The 14,739-nt window shown below is 59.3% G+C and overlaps 2 protein-coding genes across 4 annotated transcripts in view; both read right to left on the bottom strand.

Moving 5' to 3' along the window:
• Positions 1–1,662, bottom strand: part of SLC39A14 (solute carrier family 39 member 14) — a 13,130-nt gene extending 11,468 nt beyond the window's left edge. For all 3 annotated transcript variants that reach the window (XM_015850807.2, XM_015850810.2, XM_015850808.2), the window contains exon 1: positions 1,572–1,662. The gene's annotated coding sequence lies outside the window, so the exon portion shown is untranslated. The remainder of the gene's footprint in view (positions 1–1,571) is intronic.
• A 657-nt stretch (positions 1,663–2,319) lies between these two features.
• The window catches only part of PIWIL2 (piwi like RNA-mediated gene silencing 2), a 13,279-nt gene continuing 859 nt past the window's right edge, over positions 2,320–14,739 (bottom strand). The window contains exons 3-21 of the mRNA XM_015850806.2: positions 13,757–13,808; positions 10,173–10,283; positions 9,852–9,969; positions 9,524–9,648; positions 8,973–9,053; positions 8,425–8,538; positions 8,141–8,329; positions 7,636–7,720; positions 7,473–7,559; positions 7,257–7,397; positions 7,066–7,179; positions 6,327–6,515; positions 6,113–6,214; positions 5,911–6,030; positions 5,426–5,508; positions 5,097–5,202; positions 4,136–4,389; positions 3,945–4,052; positions 2,320–2,941 (exon numbers count right to left, since the gene is read on the bottom strand). Coding sequence (XP_015706292.1) covers positions 2,785–2,941; positions 3,945–4,052; positions 4,136–4,389; positions 5,097–5,202; positions 5,426–5,508; positions 5,911–6,030; positions 6,113–6,214; positions 6,327–6,515; positions 7,066–7,179; positions 7,257–7,397; positions 7,473–7,559; positions 7,636–7,720; positions 8,141–8,329; positions 8,425–8,538; positions 8,973–9,053; positions 9,524–9,648; positions 9,852–9,969; positions 10,173–10,283; positions 13,757–13,808 — 2,336 coding nt within the window. The 3' untranslated portion in view covers positions 2,320–2,784. The remainder of the gene's footprint in view (positions 2,942–3,944; positions 4,053–4,135; positions 4,390–5,096; positions 5,203–5,425; positions 5,509–5,910; positions 6,031–6,112; positions 6,215–6,326; positions 6,516–7,065; positions 7,180–7,256; positions 7,398–7,472; positions 7,560–7,635; positions 7,721–8,140; positions 8,330–8,424; positions 8,539–8,972; positions 9,054–9,523; positions 9,649–9,851; positions 9,970–10,172; positions 10,284–13,756; positions 13,809–14,739) is intronic.

Here is a 14,739-nt window from a genome sequence, read left to right as displayed (position 1 = left end):
CAAACTCCGCGTAACCCGTTTCGCTGCCAAAGGGGGGCGCAGCACCGCGATGACCCGCAGCGGATCCACGTCGCCCCCCGACCCCACAAACCCAGACCCAACAAACACCCCCCGGGACTCCATCGCCCTGCCCAACACCCCAGACCCCAACAACCTCGGACCCCCAACATCCCGGATCCAACTCCCCCCAGACTCTTACAACCTCGGACCCACACACACCGACCCCCATAGCCCCCCGGACCCATCCAACCCCACCCACAACCCCAACACCTGGACCCCAACAACCCGGGACCCCAAACAAACACCCCCAGACTCCACACCCCCCAGACCCCAACAAACACCTCCTGGACCCCAACAACCCCAACCCCATCGCCCCCCGGACCCAAAACAGCAGCCCCCCGACCCCCACATCTCCGGACCCCATCCCCCCAGACCCCCAACACAACACCCCCAGACTCAACACCCCCCGGACCCCACAACACCCCCTGGATTCAACAAACCATAGACCCAGCGCCCCATCCCGTGGGGCCGCCCACCCAATCACGCACGTTCCAGACCCAGACCCACCCCCCCCGCTCCGTTGTCCCTGGGTCCTTCGCCCCCACCCCCCGGCGGTCCTCCCGCCGTAACCCCCCACCCCGCAGCCCGCTGACACTTTCAGCTCCGTCCCGCCCCGCGGCTCCATGAGCGGAATGGGCGGGGGGGGATGGAGCGATCCGCCCCGGGGGCACCGAGCTCCGCCCCCCCCATCCATCCATCCGCGCATGGGATGTGTGGCACAGCGGCAGCGCCCCCCCCCCCAGCCCCCGCTCTCCTGAAGCGAGCTTCGTGCGTTTCCCGGCCGTCATCGATCCCATTAAAAACAGCGGGGACGGAGATGGAGCGCGACCCTACAGCGCGACCCTACAGCACGTATAGAGCGGGACCCTACAGCACGTATAGAGCGGGACCCTACAGCACGTATAGAGCGGGACCCTACAGCACGTATAGAGCGGGACCCTACAGCACGTATGGAGAGCGACCCTACAGCGCGACCCTATAACATGTATAGAGCGTGACCCTACAGCACGTATGGAGAGAGACCCTACAGCCCATATGGGACACGACCCTAAAACTCGACCCTACAGCCCATATGGGGCACGACCCTACAGCCCGCATAGAGTGTGACCCTACAGCGCGACCCTATAACTTGTATAGAGCACGACCCTACAATTCGACCCTACAGCCCATATGGGGCACGACCCTACAACTCGACCCTACAGCCCATGTATAGGGCACGACTCTACAGCCCGTATGGAGAGCGACCCTACAGCCCATATGGGGCGCTGCCCCACATCCCGCTGCCGGCCACCCCACACTCGGGTGGGGGGGTTTGGGGGGAGGCACACGGGGGTCTCCATCCCACGACCCCCCCCCACCCCACTCCCCATCCTTAACCCCATCCCTCCCCTTCCCCACCCCAAACCCATTATCCCCATCCCATTACCCCCATCCCTATCCCACCCCCACCCCATCCCATATTCCCCACCCCATAACCCCATAACCCCATTACCCCTATCCCCCCCCATTACCTCCTCCCTCAGTCTCTCTCTCTCCCTCCACGTCCCGCGCTGCGCACGCTCGACCCGCAGCACGGGGAACGCTCCCATTGGCCGACGTCACCCATCGTCCCGCCCACAGCGCCCCGCCCACCAATCAGCGCCTCGCACCCGCCGCCCCGCCCCCCTCAAAGGGCCGGAGCGCCCCGTTACCTGCTGGGGGGCGATAACCCCATAAGGACCCATAACCCCAATGAGCCGCAATGGTGGGATCCAGCCGCCCCTTTAACCCCCCCAGGAGGATTCAGCCCCATATGGACCCACAGACACCCCATAGAGGAGATGGACAACCCCCCATCCAAAGCCCCCCCCCCAAATAGGAAAGCCCCCCCCCCATGGGGATGGCCCCCATCACCCCACACATCACTTATGGGGCAGCGAGGCGAGACCCCCCCCCCCGCAATAGAGACAAGAGCCCTTGAGCTGCGCCTGAGCAGCAGACCATGGGGTGGGGGGGGGGCTGCATTCCATGGGGGCCTATGGGGGGGTGGGGGTCCCATAGGGGGGGTGGGGGTCCCATAGGGGGGGATGGGGATGGGGGGGGTCCCGTTTCCCCCCTCCCTGCTCTGCCTTCGCCCCACAGCAGCCGCAGCCAAAGTCCGCTGTGGGGCAGTGAATGATTAACCCCAATGGAGACACATATGGGGGATGGGGGGGATGGTCCCATTTGGGGATGGGGGGCAGTAATAAGGGACCCCCCCCCCCATAAACACGGCAGTGCTGGAAGGAACAGCTTTAATGGAAGGGGGGGGAGCAACAGCCACAGGAACGGGCAGGAAAAGGCAAAGGGAGCAGCAAAGGAAACTAAAGGCAGCAGAGATCACAGCGGAGCGGGGAGGAATCAAAGTCCCGACCCCCCCCAACCCCCCTCCCCCCTTATCAGCTCCTTATCAGCTCCCTGTTATCACACTGCAAAGGAATGGAAAATAAAGGGGGGGGGGAAGAGCTGGGCAGGCAGCAAAGTGACCTCAATGCCCCCCCCCATAATAACAACCTGAAATGGGAAACCCCATAAAGGAACCAGAAACATGGGGGAGAAAGCAGAGGGGCTGCAAGGGGCTGCAGGAAGGGATGCAAAGGGGGGATGCAAGAGGGGGATGCAAGAGGGGGATGCAAGGGGGGGATGCAAGGGGGGGATGCATGGAGCTATAAGAAGGGCTGCAATAAGGGCTGCAAGGGGCTGCGCTCACAGGAAGAAGAGCTGGTTGCAGAGCTGCACGCTGGGCTCGTGCTGCAGCACCTGCCCGGCCAGGAAGGCCAACCTGTGCGCGTACTTGCAGGGCGCAGGGACGCGGATGGTGCCGGGCCAGTTCCAGTAGAGGTGGCACAGCTTGAAGGTCAACCTGGGGACAGACAGGACAGTCAGCGACAGGGCAGGGAATGCACGGCTGCAATGCACTGCTGGGCTGCGTGCAGAGCCACAGTGCAGCACAGGATGCAGCACCCCAATATAGCACAGCATATGACACCCCAATGCGGCACAGCAGGATGCAATGCCCCAATGCAGCCTAGGATGTGGTGCCCCAATGCAGCGTGACAGGATGCAGCACCCTAATGCAACACAGGATGCGGTGCCCCAGTGCAGCACAGCAGGATGCAGCATCCCATACAGCATAGCGGATGCAACACCCCAATGCAGCACAGGATGCAGTGCCCCAGTGCAGCACAGCAGGATGCAATGCCCCAAATGCAGCACAACATAATGCAGTGCCCCAATGTAGCATAGCAGGGTGCAGCATCCAATGCAACATGGCAGAATGCAACGCCCCAATGCAGCATGGCAGGATGCAGCATCCAATGCAGCCCAGGATGCAGTGCTCAAATGCATCATAGTAGGACACAGCACCCCAGATGCACCTCCCTAATGCAGCATGGCAGAATGCAATGCCTCAAATGCAGCACTGCAGGATGCAACGCCCCAAAATGCAGCATCCCATGCAGCATAGCGGGATGCAGCATAGTAATGCAGCACAGGATTCAGTGCCCCAGTGCAGCACTGCAGGATGCCACACCCCCCAAATGCAACATAGCAGGATGCAGGATCCCATGCAGCAGGATGCAGTGCCTTCAAATGCAGTACAGCAGGATGCAATGCCCCAAATGCAGCACTGCAGGTTGCAACGCCCCAATGCAGCACTGCAAGATGGAATGCCCCAATGCAGCACTGCAGGATACAATGCCCCCAATGCAGCACTGCAGGATGCAGCGCCCCAAATGCAGCACTGCAGGATGCAGCGCCCCAAATGCAGCACTGCAGGATGCAATGCCCCCAATGCAGCACTGCAGGATGCAACGCCCCAATGCAACCCAGCCCTGCAACAGGAGTTTCCCCGCATCCCCCCTCACCTCTGCAGGTGCTCGGTGCTGAGGCTGGCGGTGTTGAGCACACAGATGTACCTCGTGGGGACGCTGCAGCCCAGCCGCGGGCAATGGGCCAGCAGGAAGAAGTCCTGCCTGCAGTGGAGCAGAGCGCAGCCTGCACAGCACACGCACGGCCCGGCCCGCAGCCCGCAGCCAGCACAGCCCGCCCCGCTCACCACTCGGTGCTGGTGATGCTGTGATCCACGACCAGCCCTGCAGGCGCAGCCGAGATGTGATCCGAGGAGCCGGAGTAGAAGTTGGTGCCCATCTGCTTCTGCACCACCAGCACGGCCATGCTGGGGCTGTAGCTCTCGAAGGCCTCGAAGCATTTCTGCAGCTGCGGGATCTCGTATTTGAGCACCGTGTCCAGCTGGCTGTCGGACACACCGTCACGGTACAGCACGATCTTCTTGGGCAGGCAGTGGTTCATCTGGGGGGCAAAAAGGGGGGTAGGAGATGGGGGGGGTGGAAGATGGGGGAGGAAGGGGTAGAAGAATGGGGAGAGTAGAGGAGGGGGGGAGGTAGAAAGAATAGGGGGTAGATGGAGGGGAGAGGGTAGAAGATGAAGATGTTTTTTTTAGGGTAGAAAGATCGGGGGACAGGGGTAAAGATGGGGGGGAAGGTAGAAGAGGGGGGATGGGGAGAAGGGGGTAGAAGATGGGTAAGAGATGGGGGTAGTAGAAATTGGGGGGAGAGGAGAATAGAAGATGGGGAGGGAGATAGAGATGGGGGTAGAAGTGGGAGGGGGGGAGAAGATGGGGGAAAGGGTAGAAGATGAGGGGAGGGGGTAGAAGATGGGGGGGTTGGGGTCCCCCAGGGCTGAGGAGGGGGGAAGGGGTGGGGGGTGATGTTGCCGATGGGGACGGACTCAGCCCTGCGGGTCCCCCCTGCCCTCACTGTGCTGGGATGGATGCACAGGGTGGGGGCAGAGCAAGCAGCACATGCAGCACATGCAGCCCCCCCCATGCTGCACTGCTGGGGAGGTGTGAGCACCGAGCAGCACTGACAGCACCCACAGCACCCACACATAAAGGACCCAATGCAGCGCTGCATGAGGGCAATGCAGCCCCTGATGAGGCCAGGCCTCCTGCAGGGCTCACAGCTGCTCGGGGGCTGTTTGCTGCCCCCCCTCCCCACCTCGTGGAACTGCTGCAGCGCGTTGGCCAGGCAGAGCCGCAGGCTGTCGGCGATCTCCTGCTGCGGCAGCTGGAAGACGACACGGGAATACCAGCGGGTCAGCAGCCTGGGGGGACAAAACAGGGCACGGATGGGAACAGCACAGCTGGAAACAGCACAGCTGGAAACAGCACAGCTGGAAACAGCACAGCTGGGGACAGCACAGCTGGAAACAGCACAGCTGGGGACGGGGCCCGGTGCTGCCCCAGCACTGCATGAGGCCAAGGCAGGGCTGACCCCGTCCCCAGGAGGGGGGGAGAGCAGAGCCAGGCCGGCCCGGTACCACGCACTGGTTGGTGCTGGCCACGAAGCCGATGACGGAGCGCGTCCCTCTGCTGTGGCTCACGTCCATCCCGATGACCATCAGCTGCTTCTGCACAGGGAGGCAATGGCAGGGCTGGGGGTGAGGGACTAACCCCTAACCTAACCCCTAACCCAACCCTAACCTAACCCCTAACCCAACCCTAACCCAACCCTAACCTAGCCCTAATCCTAACCTAACCCCTAACCTAACCTTAACCCTAACCCAACTCCTAACCTAGCCCTAATCCCTAACCCAACCCCTAACACAACCCTAACCTGCCCCGAACCCAACCCCAACCTAGCCCCTACCTGACCCCTAACCCGACCCCCAACTTTAACCCCTAACCTAACCCTAACCCAACCCCAACCCCTAACCCTTACCCCACCCTAACCCTACTCCCCCTTCCCCTCCATGCTGTGCCCCCCTCCATGCTGTCCCCCGAGCAGCCCCCCCTCCATGTCCCCCTCTCACCAGCGGGATGTCCACCCCCCACAGCTCTCCTCCCAGCTTGCAGTTCATCTGCAGCAGCACCTTCTGCACCACGCTCCTCAGCTTGGCCATGTGGCCCTGCAGGGAGCTCACATTGATGACCTGCAGATGGATGGAGACGTGAGACATGAACTTGTGGGGCTGCCCCACACCCAGCCCTGCTTGGGGGTCCCCCCCCCCATACCTGGGATGGCACCGGGCTGTGCACGCAGCACAGCTTCTTGATGGCGCTGTACACGTCCCCCTTGGTGCCGGTGGTGATGCACAGCAGCAGCTGCACCTTGTCCTGCATGGAGACACAGCAGAACAACCCAACAACAGCATGCAGCTGCAACCCCCAAATCCCCATAGATTAAATGAACCCCCCCATAGCAGCCCCCTTTACCAGCCCCCTTTACCTCGTGGCCCAACACGCTGCGGATGGTTCTCACGTAGGTCTCCAGCCTCTCGTCCTTCAGCTCCACCAGCCCAGGTTGGTTCACCTGCATCCCGATGGGGCCGCAGCAGCTCCGCAGCAGAGACACCAGGTTCTTGGTGACGTCCTGCAGGCGCCGCGGGTAAACCAGCAGCCAGCAGTTCATGTCCACCTGGGGGGGAACAGGGAGGTGTGGGGCAGGGGGAGCATCCAAAGGGGGGGATATGGGGGGGGGATGCTGCAACACTCAGCTCCTGTGGGGCCGGGGGGTATGATGGCACCCTATGGATGACGGCACCCTATAGACAATGGTACTCTATAGACAATGGCACCCTATGGATGACAGCACCCTATAGACAATGGCACCCTATGGACAACGGCACCCTATGGACGATGGCACCCTATGGACGATGGCACCCTATGGATGACGGCACCCTATANACCCTATGGACGATGGCACCCTATGGACGATGGCACCCTATGGATGACGGCACCCTATGGATGACGGCACCCTATAGACAATGGCACCCTATGGATAACAGCACCCTATAGACAATGGCACCCTATGGACGACGGCACCCTATGGACGACGGCACCCTATAGACAATGGCACCCTATGGATAACAGCACCCTATAGACAATGGCACCCTATGGACAATGGCACCCTATGGACAATGGCACCCTATGGAGGATGTGACCCCATTGCTGAGCCGTGCTCTCACCGTGGAGATGGCAGCTTCTCTCACCACCTCCCTGTTCCAGTTGACGTCCTCAGCAGCGATGAAGGAGCAGCGCCGCAGGTTGACCCTCTCCGAAGGCAGAATGCGGCCCTGGGTCTGCAGGGAACACAGCACCAATGCAGCTCCCGTGCAGCTCACACAGCTGTGGGGTGTTTTAACACCCCCCCATTTACCCTGTGGATGTCGGGGCTCAGGATGAGCCCCCAGCGCTTCAGCTCCTGCGACGCCTCCTGGTTGCATTGGATGCGGTGCAGCAAACTGCACAGAGACTCGTAGTGCTGCTGGGGGCTCTGCAGCATCTCCCGCATCACGTCCTATGGGGCAGAGCGAGCTGTGGGGCAGCCCCACGGCCAAACCCCATCCCTTCCCCTATAGCAAACAATACTGACCTTCAGCATGCGGCCGTCCTTCTTGACCTCCGAGATGCCGGTCAGGAAGGTGAGCTCGGGCAGCAGCAGCACCATGTCCAGCCGTGGCTGCAGGATGGCCCAGTTCATGGCTTAAAGCACACACAGCACAACCCCCCCTCCCCAAATCCCCCCCTGTTCTCACCTTGCCCCCCAGCACCACCTTCTCCTTGGGCCTGTGGATGAGCAGCGGCTGCTCCAGCTCCCGCACCGTGATCCCATACGTTTTGCTGCCATAAAACCCACAGTATAAGCCAGGATTCTCACATAGCAACCCCCCCAGCCCCCCTAAAGGGCCGGAGCGCCCCATTACCCCATGGGGGGCAATGAGGGACCCCATAACCCCCCCAACCCCCACTGAGCCGCAATGGTGGGGTCCAGCCACCCCATTGAACCCCAAAAAGGGGGATTCAGCCCCCCATAGACACCCCATAGAGGAGATGGACCAAAACCCACGCTATAAGCCTGGCTTCTCACAAAGCAACCCCCCCCAGCTCCCCTGCAGCCCCCCCCCAAACGGCCGGAGTGCCCCGTTACCTGATGGGGGGTGATGAGGGACCCCATAACCCCCCCCCCAACCCCCACTGAGCCACAATGGTGGGGTCCAGTCGCCCCATTGAACCCCCCGCCCCCCCCTGCAGCCCCCCCACCTGTAGTACTCCACGAAGCTGATCTGCTCCCCGCTGCCCAGGGTGAAGCTGTCGCGGGGGGTCTTGTCCCAGTCGATGTCGTCGATGCGGTAGGTGCGGTTGTTGTAGCGGGTCAGCACCGTGCTGCCCACCAGCTGCTTGGTGCACTCCTCGTGGAAGCTGCTGGGGTTCTGCTTGCAGATGGACTGCCTGCACGGAACCCAAACCCCACAGCCCCCATATCTATGGGACCCCCAACCCACCCCATCACCTCGGGGCTGCTGCCCCTGGCTCCCCCCTCTCACATTAAAGCCAGCACGGATTCACCCTGGATGATCCTATGGACGGTGTCCACTGTCAGGAACAGCCCAGCGTCCTTCTTGCGGATGCTGACGGAGTAACCCGGCCAGATCTGCAGCCTGAAGGCAAGGGAAAAGAGCAGAGCAGCTCAGCAGCACAGAGCACAGCTCAGCAGCACAGAATACAGCCCAGCTCAGCCCCAGTACAACACAGTACAGCCCCAGTACAACACAGTACAGCCCCAGTACAACACAGTACAGCCCCAGCATTGCCCAGGCCCAGCTCAGCCCCATTATAGCTCAGCCCCAGCACAGCCCAGTTCAGCCCCAACATAGCACAGCCCCAGCCCAACACAGCCCCAGCACAGCACAGCACAGACCAGCTCAGTCCCAGCACAACATAGTACAGCCCCAGCTCAGCCCCAACATAACACAGCACAGCCCCAGCATAGCCAAACTCAGCCCCACTACAGCTCAGCCCCAGCACAGCCCAGTCTGAGTACAGCCCCAGCACAGCCCAACACATCACAGCCCCAGCTCAGCCCCAGCCCCACCTGTAGCGCTGCAGCACGGTGGCCTTGGACAGGTCGTAGAAGTTCCTGCCCACCAGCTTCATGTCCAACATCCTCATGGCCCTGAGGAGCAGCACAGACCCATCAGACCATGGGCATAAAAAGGAGCCCATAAAAACCCCATAGAGCATCATGGATCCATCAGAACCCAGGCACAAAAAGGAGACCATAAAAACCCCATAGAGCCTCATGGATCCATCAGACCCTGGGCATAAAAAGGAGCCCATAAAAACCCCATAGAGCCTCATGGATCCATCAGACCCCAGGCACAAAAACGAGGCCATAAAAACCCCATAGAGCCTCATGGATCCATCAGACCATGGGCATAAAAAGGAGACCATAAAAACCCCATAGAGCCTCATGGATCCATCAGACCATGGGCACAAGAACGAGGCCATAAAAACCCCCATAGAGCCTCATGGATCCATCAGACCATGGCACAAAAACGAGGCCATAAAAGCCCCATAGAGGCTCATGGATCCATCAGACCCCGAACATAAAAATGAGGCCATAAAAGCCCCATAGATGCTGACCTGCGGAACACCACGTTGTAGAAGGGGATGCAGAGGTCGGAGCTGGGCTCCAGCACTTTGGTCAGCTGGATGCTGATGCTGATCTGCTCCTGGTCCGTCCTGCGCAGCGCCGTCAGGCTGAGCGGCTGCAAACGGGAACAGGATCAGCACTCAACATTGGGGGGTATGGGGGGGTCATTGCATCCCTATGGCAGGGTTGTGTGTGTGTGAGTGTCTCTGTGGGGGGGGGATCATTGCATCCCATGGCAGGGTTGTGTGTGTGTGTGTGTCTCTGTGGGGGGGTATCACTGCATCCCATGGCAGGGGATGGCAGCAGCTCTGGCCCCACCTGAGGCAGCAGGATGGGCAGGAAGAGGATGGAGCCATCGAACGCCGTCACGTCCCCCGTCACCTCGCGCTGCTCCTTCAACATGGCAAAGCGAATGCTCCTGCACTCCACCTCGGGGCTGGGGGGGCACAGGGGGCAGCGATGCATCACCCCCAGCCCCACAACACACCATAGGGGCACAGGGAAACCCATGGGGGGGGTAAGAGGTGGAGCTCCACCTGGTGGTGAGCGGGGCTGCCCATTAATGGCACCTTAATTACCTGAAGGTGATGTGGTGCTGATAGACTGAGCGGGGCAGCCAATTAACAGTGCCTTAATTACCTGAAGGTGACGTGGTACTGATAGACCGAGTCGTTCTGGCAGTAGATTCGCACCAGGTTCAGCCCCACGGCCACGGCTGTTCCCTTCGGCACCGGCTTCGTGGTGGGAGCTCTGAGAGACACAGCAGGGCAGGCAGGGGGCACACAGCACAGCCCACAGCTCAGCCCCCCTATAGCCCCCAGCTCAGCCCCCCCCTCAGCCCACAGCTCAGCCTCCCACCCCAAGCCCACAGCTCAGCCCCCCTCCAGCCCCCAATTCAGACCCCGCCCCCCCTATGCTGCCCCCCCCCAGTTCTGATGTGTGCTCCCCCCCCCGTTCCCCTCGTTGCTCCCCCCCCCCTGTGTCTATGTGCCCCGCCCTGTTCTATGTTTAGCCCCCCCCCCCGTTCTATGTGGCCCCCCCCGTTTCTATGTGTGCCCCCCCCCGTTCTTGTTGCCCCCCTGTTTCTATGTGCCCCCCCCGTTTCTATGTAGCCCCCTCCCTCCCCAGTTCTATGTACCCCCCCCCTAGTTCTATGTTGCCCCGCCCCCCGTTCTATGTTGCCCCCTCTGTTCTACTGGGCCCCCCCCCGTTCCTATGTGCCCCCCGCCAAGTTTCTATGTTCCCCCCCCCGTTCTTATGTGTGCCCCCCCAGTTTCTATTGTGCCCCCCCCCCGTTCTTATGATGCCCCCCCCGTTCTAGTGTGTGCCCCCCCCCCCGTTCTTTGTGCCCCTGATGGGGATGGCAATTCGCCGATGCCGCTATGTTCCAACCGCAACGCGTGGAAGTGTGTTTATTTATACTTTTCCACTTTGTATTTGGACAGCGTTCACTTGTTGCGCGAAGCGCGAACCCACCCCAGCTCCCGACACGGGTTGGGAGAAGTTATACCACAGCTCTACTGAAGCATTTCTACATTATCCTCACTCTGTTCTAAGATTTATAATTTTAAAACGACTTGAAAAACATAAAGCCAAAGCCACCAATTTCTTTCAGGCAAGTGATGATTGTTCAGCATGTGGACAGAAAGACTGCAGCAAAGAGGATCCAATTTCTGAAAATCGTTGTTTAAGAAAGACATTTTATTCCTACAAGCCTGTATCTAAGGGAAAACAGCCAGCCACTGCAAGAGAAAAGTGTACACTTAGAGAAGCTCTGCCTATGGATCTTGTTTGAGACAAGGGAAAATTTTATCACTTACTTTAAGGAATCCAGAAGCAGGCCTGCCTTGTGGCATAAAATCAGGACTCTGGGAACACTCTGAGTGCCTTGGAAGATCACATTCATGTTTTCTGTGACTGAGTTGCTACAGAGCTTACTTGAAGGATTGTAAGGATTACAGTGGAGGGAAGCACAGGCAGGGTATGTGAGAGAGAAAAAGTATGTCCACGTTGTTGTCCATATGTGCCCCCCCCGCGGTTTCGTAAAGTTGCTCCACCCCTAAGCCAACACCTACTCCCTTATTTGCGTCTGTCACCACCCCATACCTCCTACAGTTTACTACGTTATTAACTTCCCCACACCACAAACAGATAATTTACAAAATAAATGAGTCGTGGTATTTATTTAAACATAAATTTACCCCAACTACCTCCTGCTCCATCCACATTTGTACTTTGTCCGCCCTGATGTCCAGCTTGTGACTACTCGCCAGTGTTTGCTAACCTCGCACATTGTTCATGCGACGGCCCCACATTCATCTAGCCTGCCTCTCTGAAATGCCCACTCCACTTGTTTCTGCATTCTACTGTGTTAGTGTTGTTAGTTGCCTCACGACCATGCGTCTTGGGATCGTCGACAATATAAGTGCTTTTAAGATCAACTGTAATTAAATATATGTGAGCCCGCGCCCTAGGAGTTCTGATTCAGCGAGTTTAGTACTGGTGTGCCTGGTATTTGCCCAGTAGTGGCACCTGGCTGCCCAAGGGGTCCTATGCCCCTCCTCGTCGCGCTCCTCTGCCCACCAACCCCTTTTTGCTACATCCTTCGCACCCCTGCCTTTACTCCCCTCCCCTTTGCTGAAGGTGCTTGACATGCCACCCAGGATCCAGCCTCCTCGCCCTAGCGCGTGAGATGGCCCTTGGGTGGGGGAGCGTTGATCTCTGGCGCGTCGAAGCCCAGCTTGGATCAGCCCCAGCTAGAGAGACCCCGGCGCGTTCGAGGCCCAGCCCTTGTCTCGGTGGAGGTCTATGCAATGCAGTTGTAGTCCCTGCTCTGGGCTCCCCATGTGTATCTAGCTAGTGCGCTCCCGCCAAGCACGGCCAGCTGCGCTGCCGGGAACGGGGACCACCACCAGGCTTGTCGCGGGAGGGTCACTTATACGAGCAGTGGAGAATGGCGTTCGTAAGCCTTGTTGCCCAAGCGGAGAAGTTGAGGGAGTTGGCTGTGAGGAGCGCACTTATGAGCAGGAGAAGCCTCCCTGGTGGAGGGGCTGGCTGGGTTCGCGCCTGAGGCACTGTGAGGAAATAAGTGAGGGGTGGAGACATGTGTGGGCTGGAGATTGGGCTACTCGGTGGTGCGCGAATTCATGCTTCAGAGCACCAGGATGAGTAGTGGTTCAGCTGCTTCCTTGGGCAAGGGAGCTGAGGCTGGTCAGTGCGTTGCGAGGCGTGCTAGAACTAAAGGACAGAAGGGTTGCTGAGGCTCTAGCAGCTGGGCTGGGGGGTTGCTGTGTGAGGGGGCTAACGTGTAGTGAAGCCTGTTGACATTAGGGGGGAGGAAACTGCAGTAGAGCTCATCTGTAAAAGCAGCTTGACAACACTGGGGGTAAACGGCTTCCTTTCGCTTTGCTCATTCCTTTTCCTCCTTGTCAACGAAGCCGATAAGCACGCTCTTTAGGCAGGACTGTAGCGCTGAGGAGGGAGCTTTAGGGGATTGGCTCGATGAAGACACTAGTGGGCGTGGTACTGTGGCGAGCAAGTAAGGATCTGTCAGAGTTGACAATTGCCGGCCTTACTGGCGAGTAGATTTGATGCTGAAGATCGAGGATAAATTCACAGTCGAGAAGCCTTGCGAGATGGGGGGTCTGGGGTGGTGGGAGTACCTGCACATGGGTAACTTGCCATAGTTTTCCCAGTCACCTCTCAGTCAGAGCCCTTCCTCAGCACCAGCTACAACCCGGTATCCTTATGGGCAGCAGCTGTGTGATGGCCGCTACACCTCCTCTCAGTACTTGGCTCTTCTGGCTGGTTCAGGCTTGCATGCATAACAGTTGCCTGAAAAGGCTGCTGGGTCATGGGGCTCCGAGTGGGTGAGGTCTGGAGCCATTGCTTGCGAGGGAGCCTCAAGAGGGGACCCACTCGCTGATCGGTGTGGTCCTCGCAGAAGCTGTATGTGCATGCGGTTACTGGGGGAAGGCCACAGCAGGAAGATGCTGGGCTGTAGGCGCTAGGGTGATGAGAGGCTGGGGCTGGAGCTGTGCTGCCTACAGCTTTTCTCTCTGGCCTGCTTGTTTGCGTGCGGAGGGAGGCTGGAGTGTTCTGCCGTGCGGAAGCACTGCGTGGCGCTCTCTTTGGTCGGTGATGCTGGGCCCTTTCTGAGGTCTGAATTGGGGCTGGTGAGGTGGCTTAGGCGATGCTCGCCGCGGCTTATGCGTCCAGCATACCGGCCAGTTTGACGCTTGAGGTCACCCTGGTGCTTGAAGCTCCCTCTGTCTTCTGAATCCCAAGAAGTGAGTAGGAGGCGGGGGGCCCTGAGCGTGTCCATGGGCCCCCGTCTATACGGGTGGCTGAGCTGCCTTCATCTGGCCCATACCCGCTGTGCTGATGTGCCCCCTGCCTGCCCTGCTGTGTCTCTATACCAGACAACTCGCGCACAGCCGCAAAGCACTGCGCTGGGTGGTGACCCGACAATTTACGGAGGGAGGAGAAAGGCAACGCACCGGTTTGCACGCCGTTGCCGTGTTCGCCTACTCTGTCCCGTAACCTTGCGTGTCCGCCCATCTGAAAAACATCTGTTCTGTTCAGCCAGAACAGCCGATCTGCACTCCCTTTTCTCGCCCCTGCTCTTATTTCCCAGAACAAAGGCAATCACCACAACACGTCTTCCACAAACTAACTGGCCAAGCAATCAATAGGAGTCTCCTGAATTTGTGAGAAGGGGCACTGTTAATTGGCGGGCCCCGCTCAGTCTATCTGAATGGACCTCACGCCCACAATCCCATCGCTTTCCATCAGAACGGCTAACCCCGTTAGAGAGTGTTTTGAGTGGGCCCCCTGAATGTTGCGCGCGAGTTAGAAGTCCGAAGCACGTCGCGACCGCCTCTCAACGCAAACACAAAGCCTGCTGTGAGATGTCTTTCTACACCATGAGGTGCTTACCCCCCCCATGGGTTTCCTTGTTGCCCCCTATGGATGTGGTATCTCCTCGTGTGGGCTTGCTCTCATTGCCCGGTGTGCAAGATGGTGATCCATCGCTTGCCCCTGTGCCCCCCCAAGCCCCGAGGGGTGGAGTGCAGGAGCATTCCTTGCCATTGCTGTGTGTGCAGAAAAAAACTAGGCCACCTGACAAGACACCCAGCGATTTTAAAAAAAACCCTTTTTTTTTTTTTCCATTTGGGGAAAATGGGGCCCGATTTTTTTTTTTCCC

This window comes from Coturnix japonica, unplaced genomic scaffold (genome assembly GCF_001577835.2).
Source record: "Coturnix japonica isolate 7356 unplaced genomic scaffold, Coturnix japonica 2.1 chrUnrandom541, whole genome shotgun sequence".
NCBI classification, from domain to species: Eukaryota; Metazoa; Chordata; class Aves; order Galliformes; family Phasianidae; genus Coturnix; species Coturnix japonica.
Note: the sequence above shows the minus strand (reverse complement) of the source record. Positions and strands in the feature narration are given on the sequence as shown.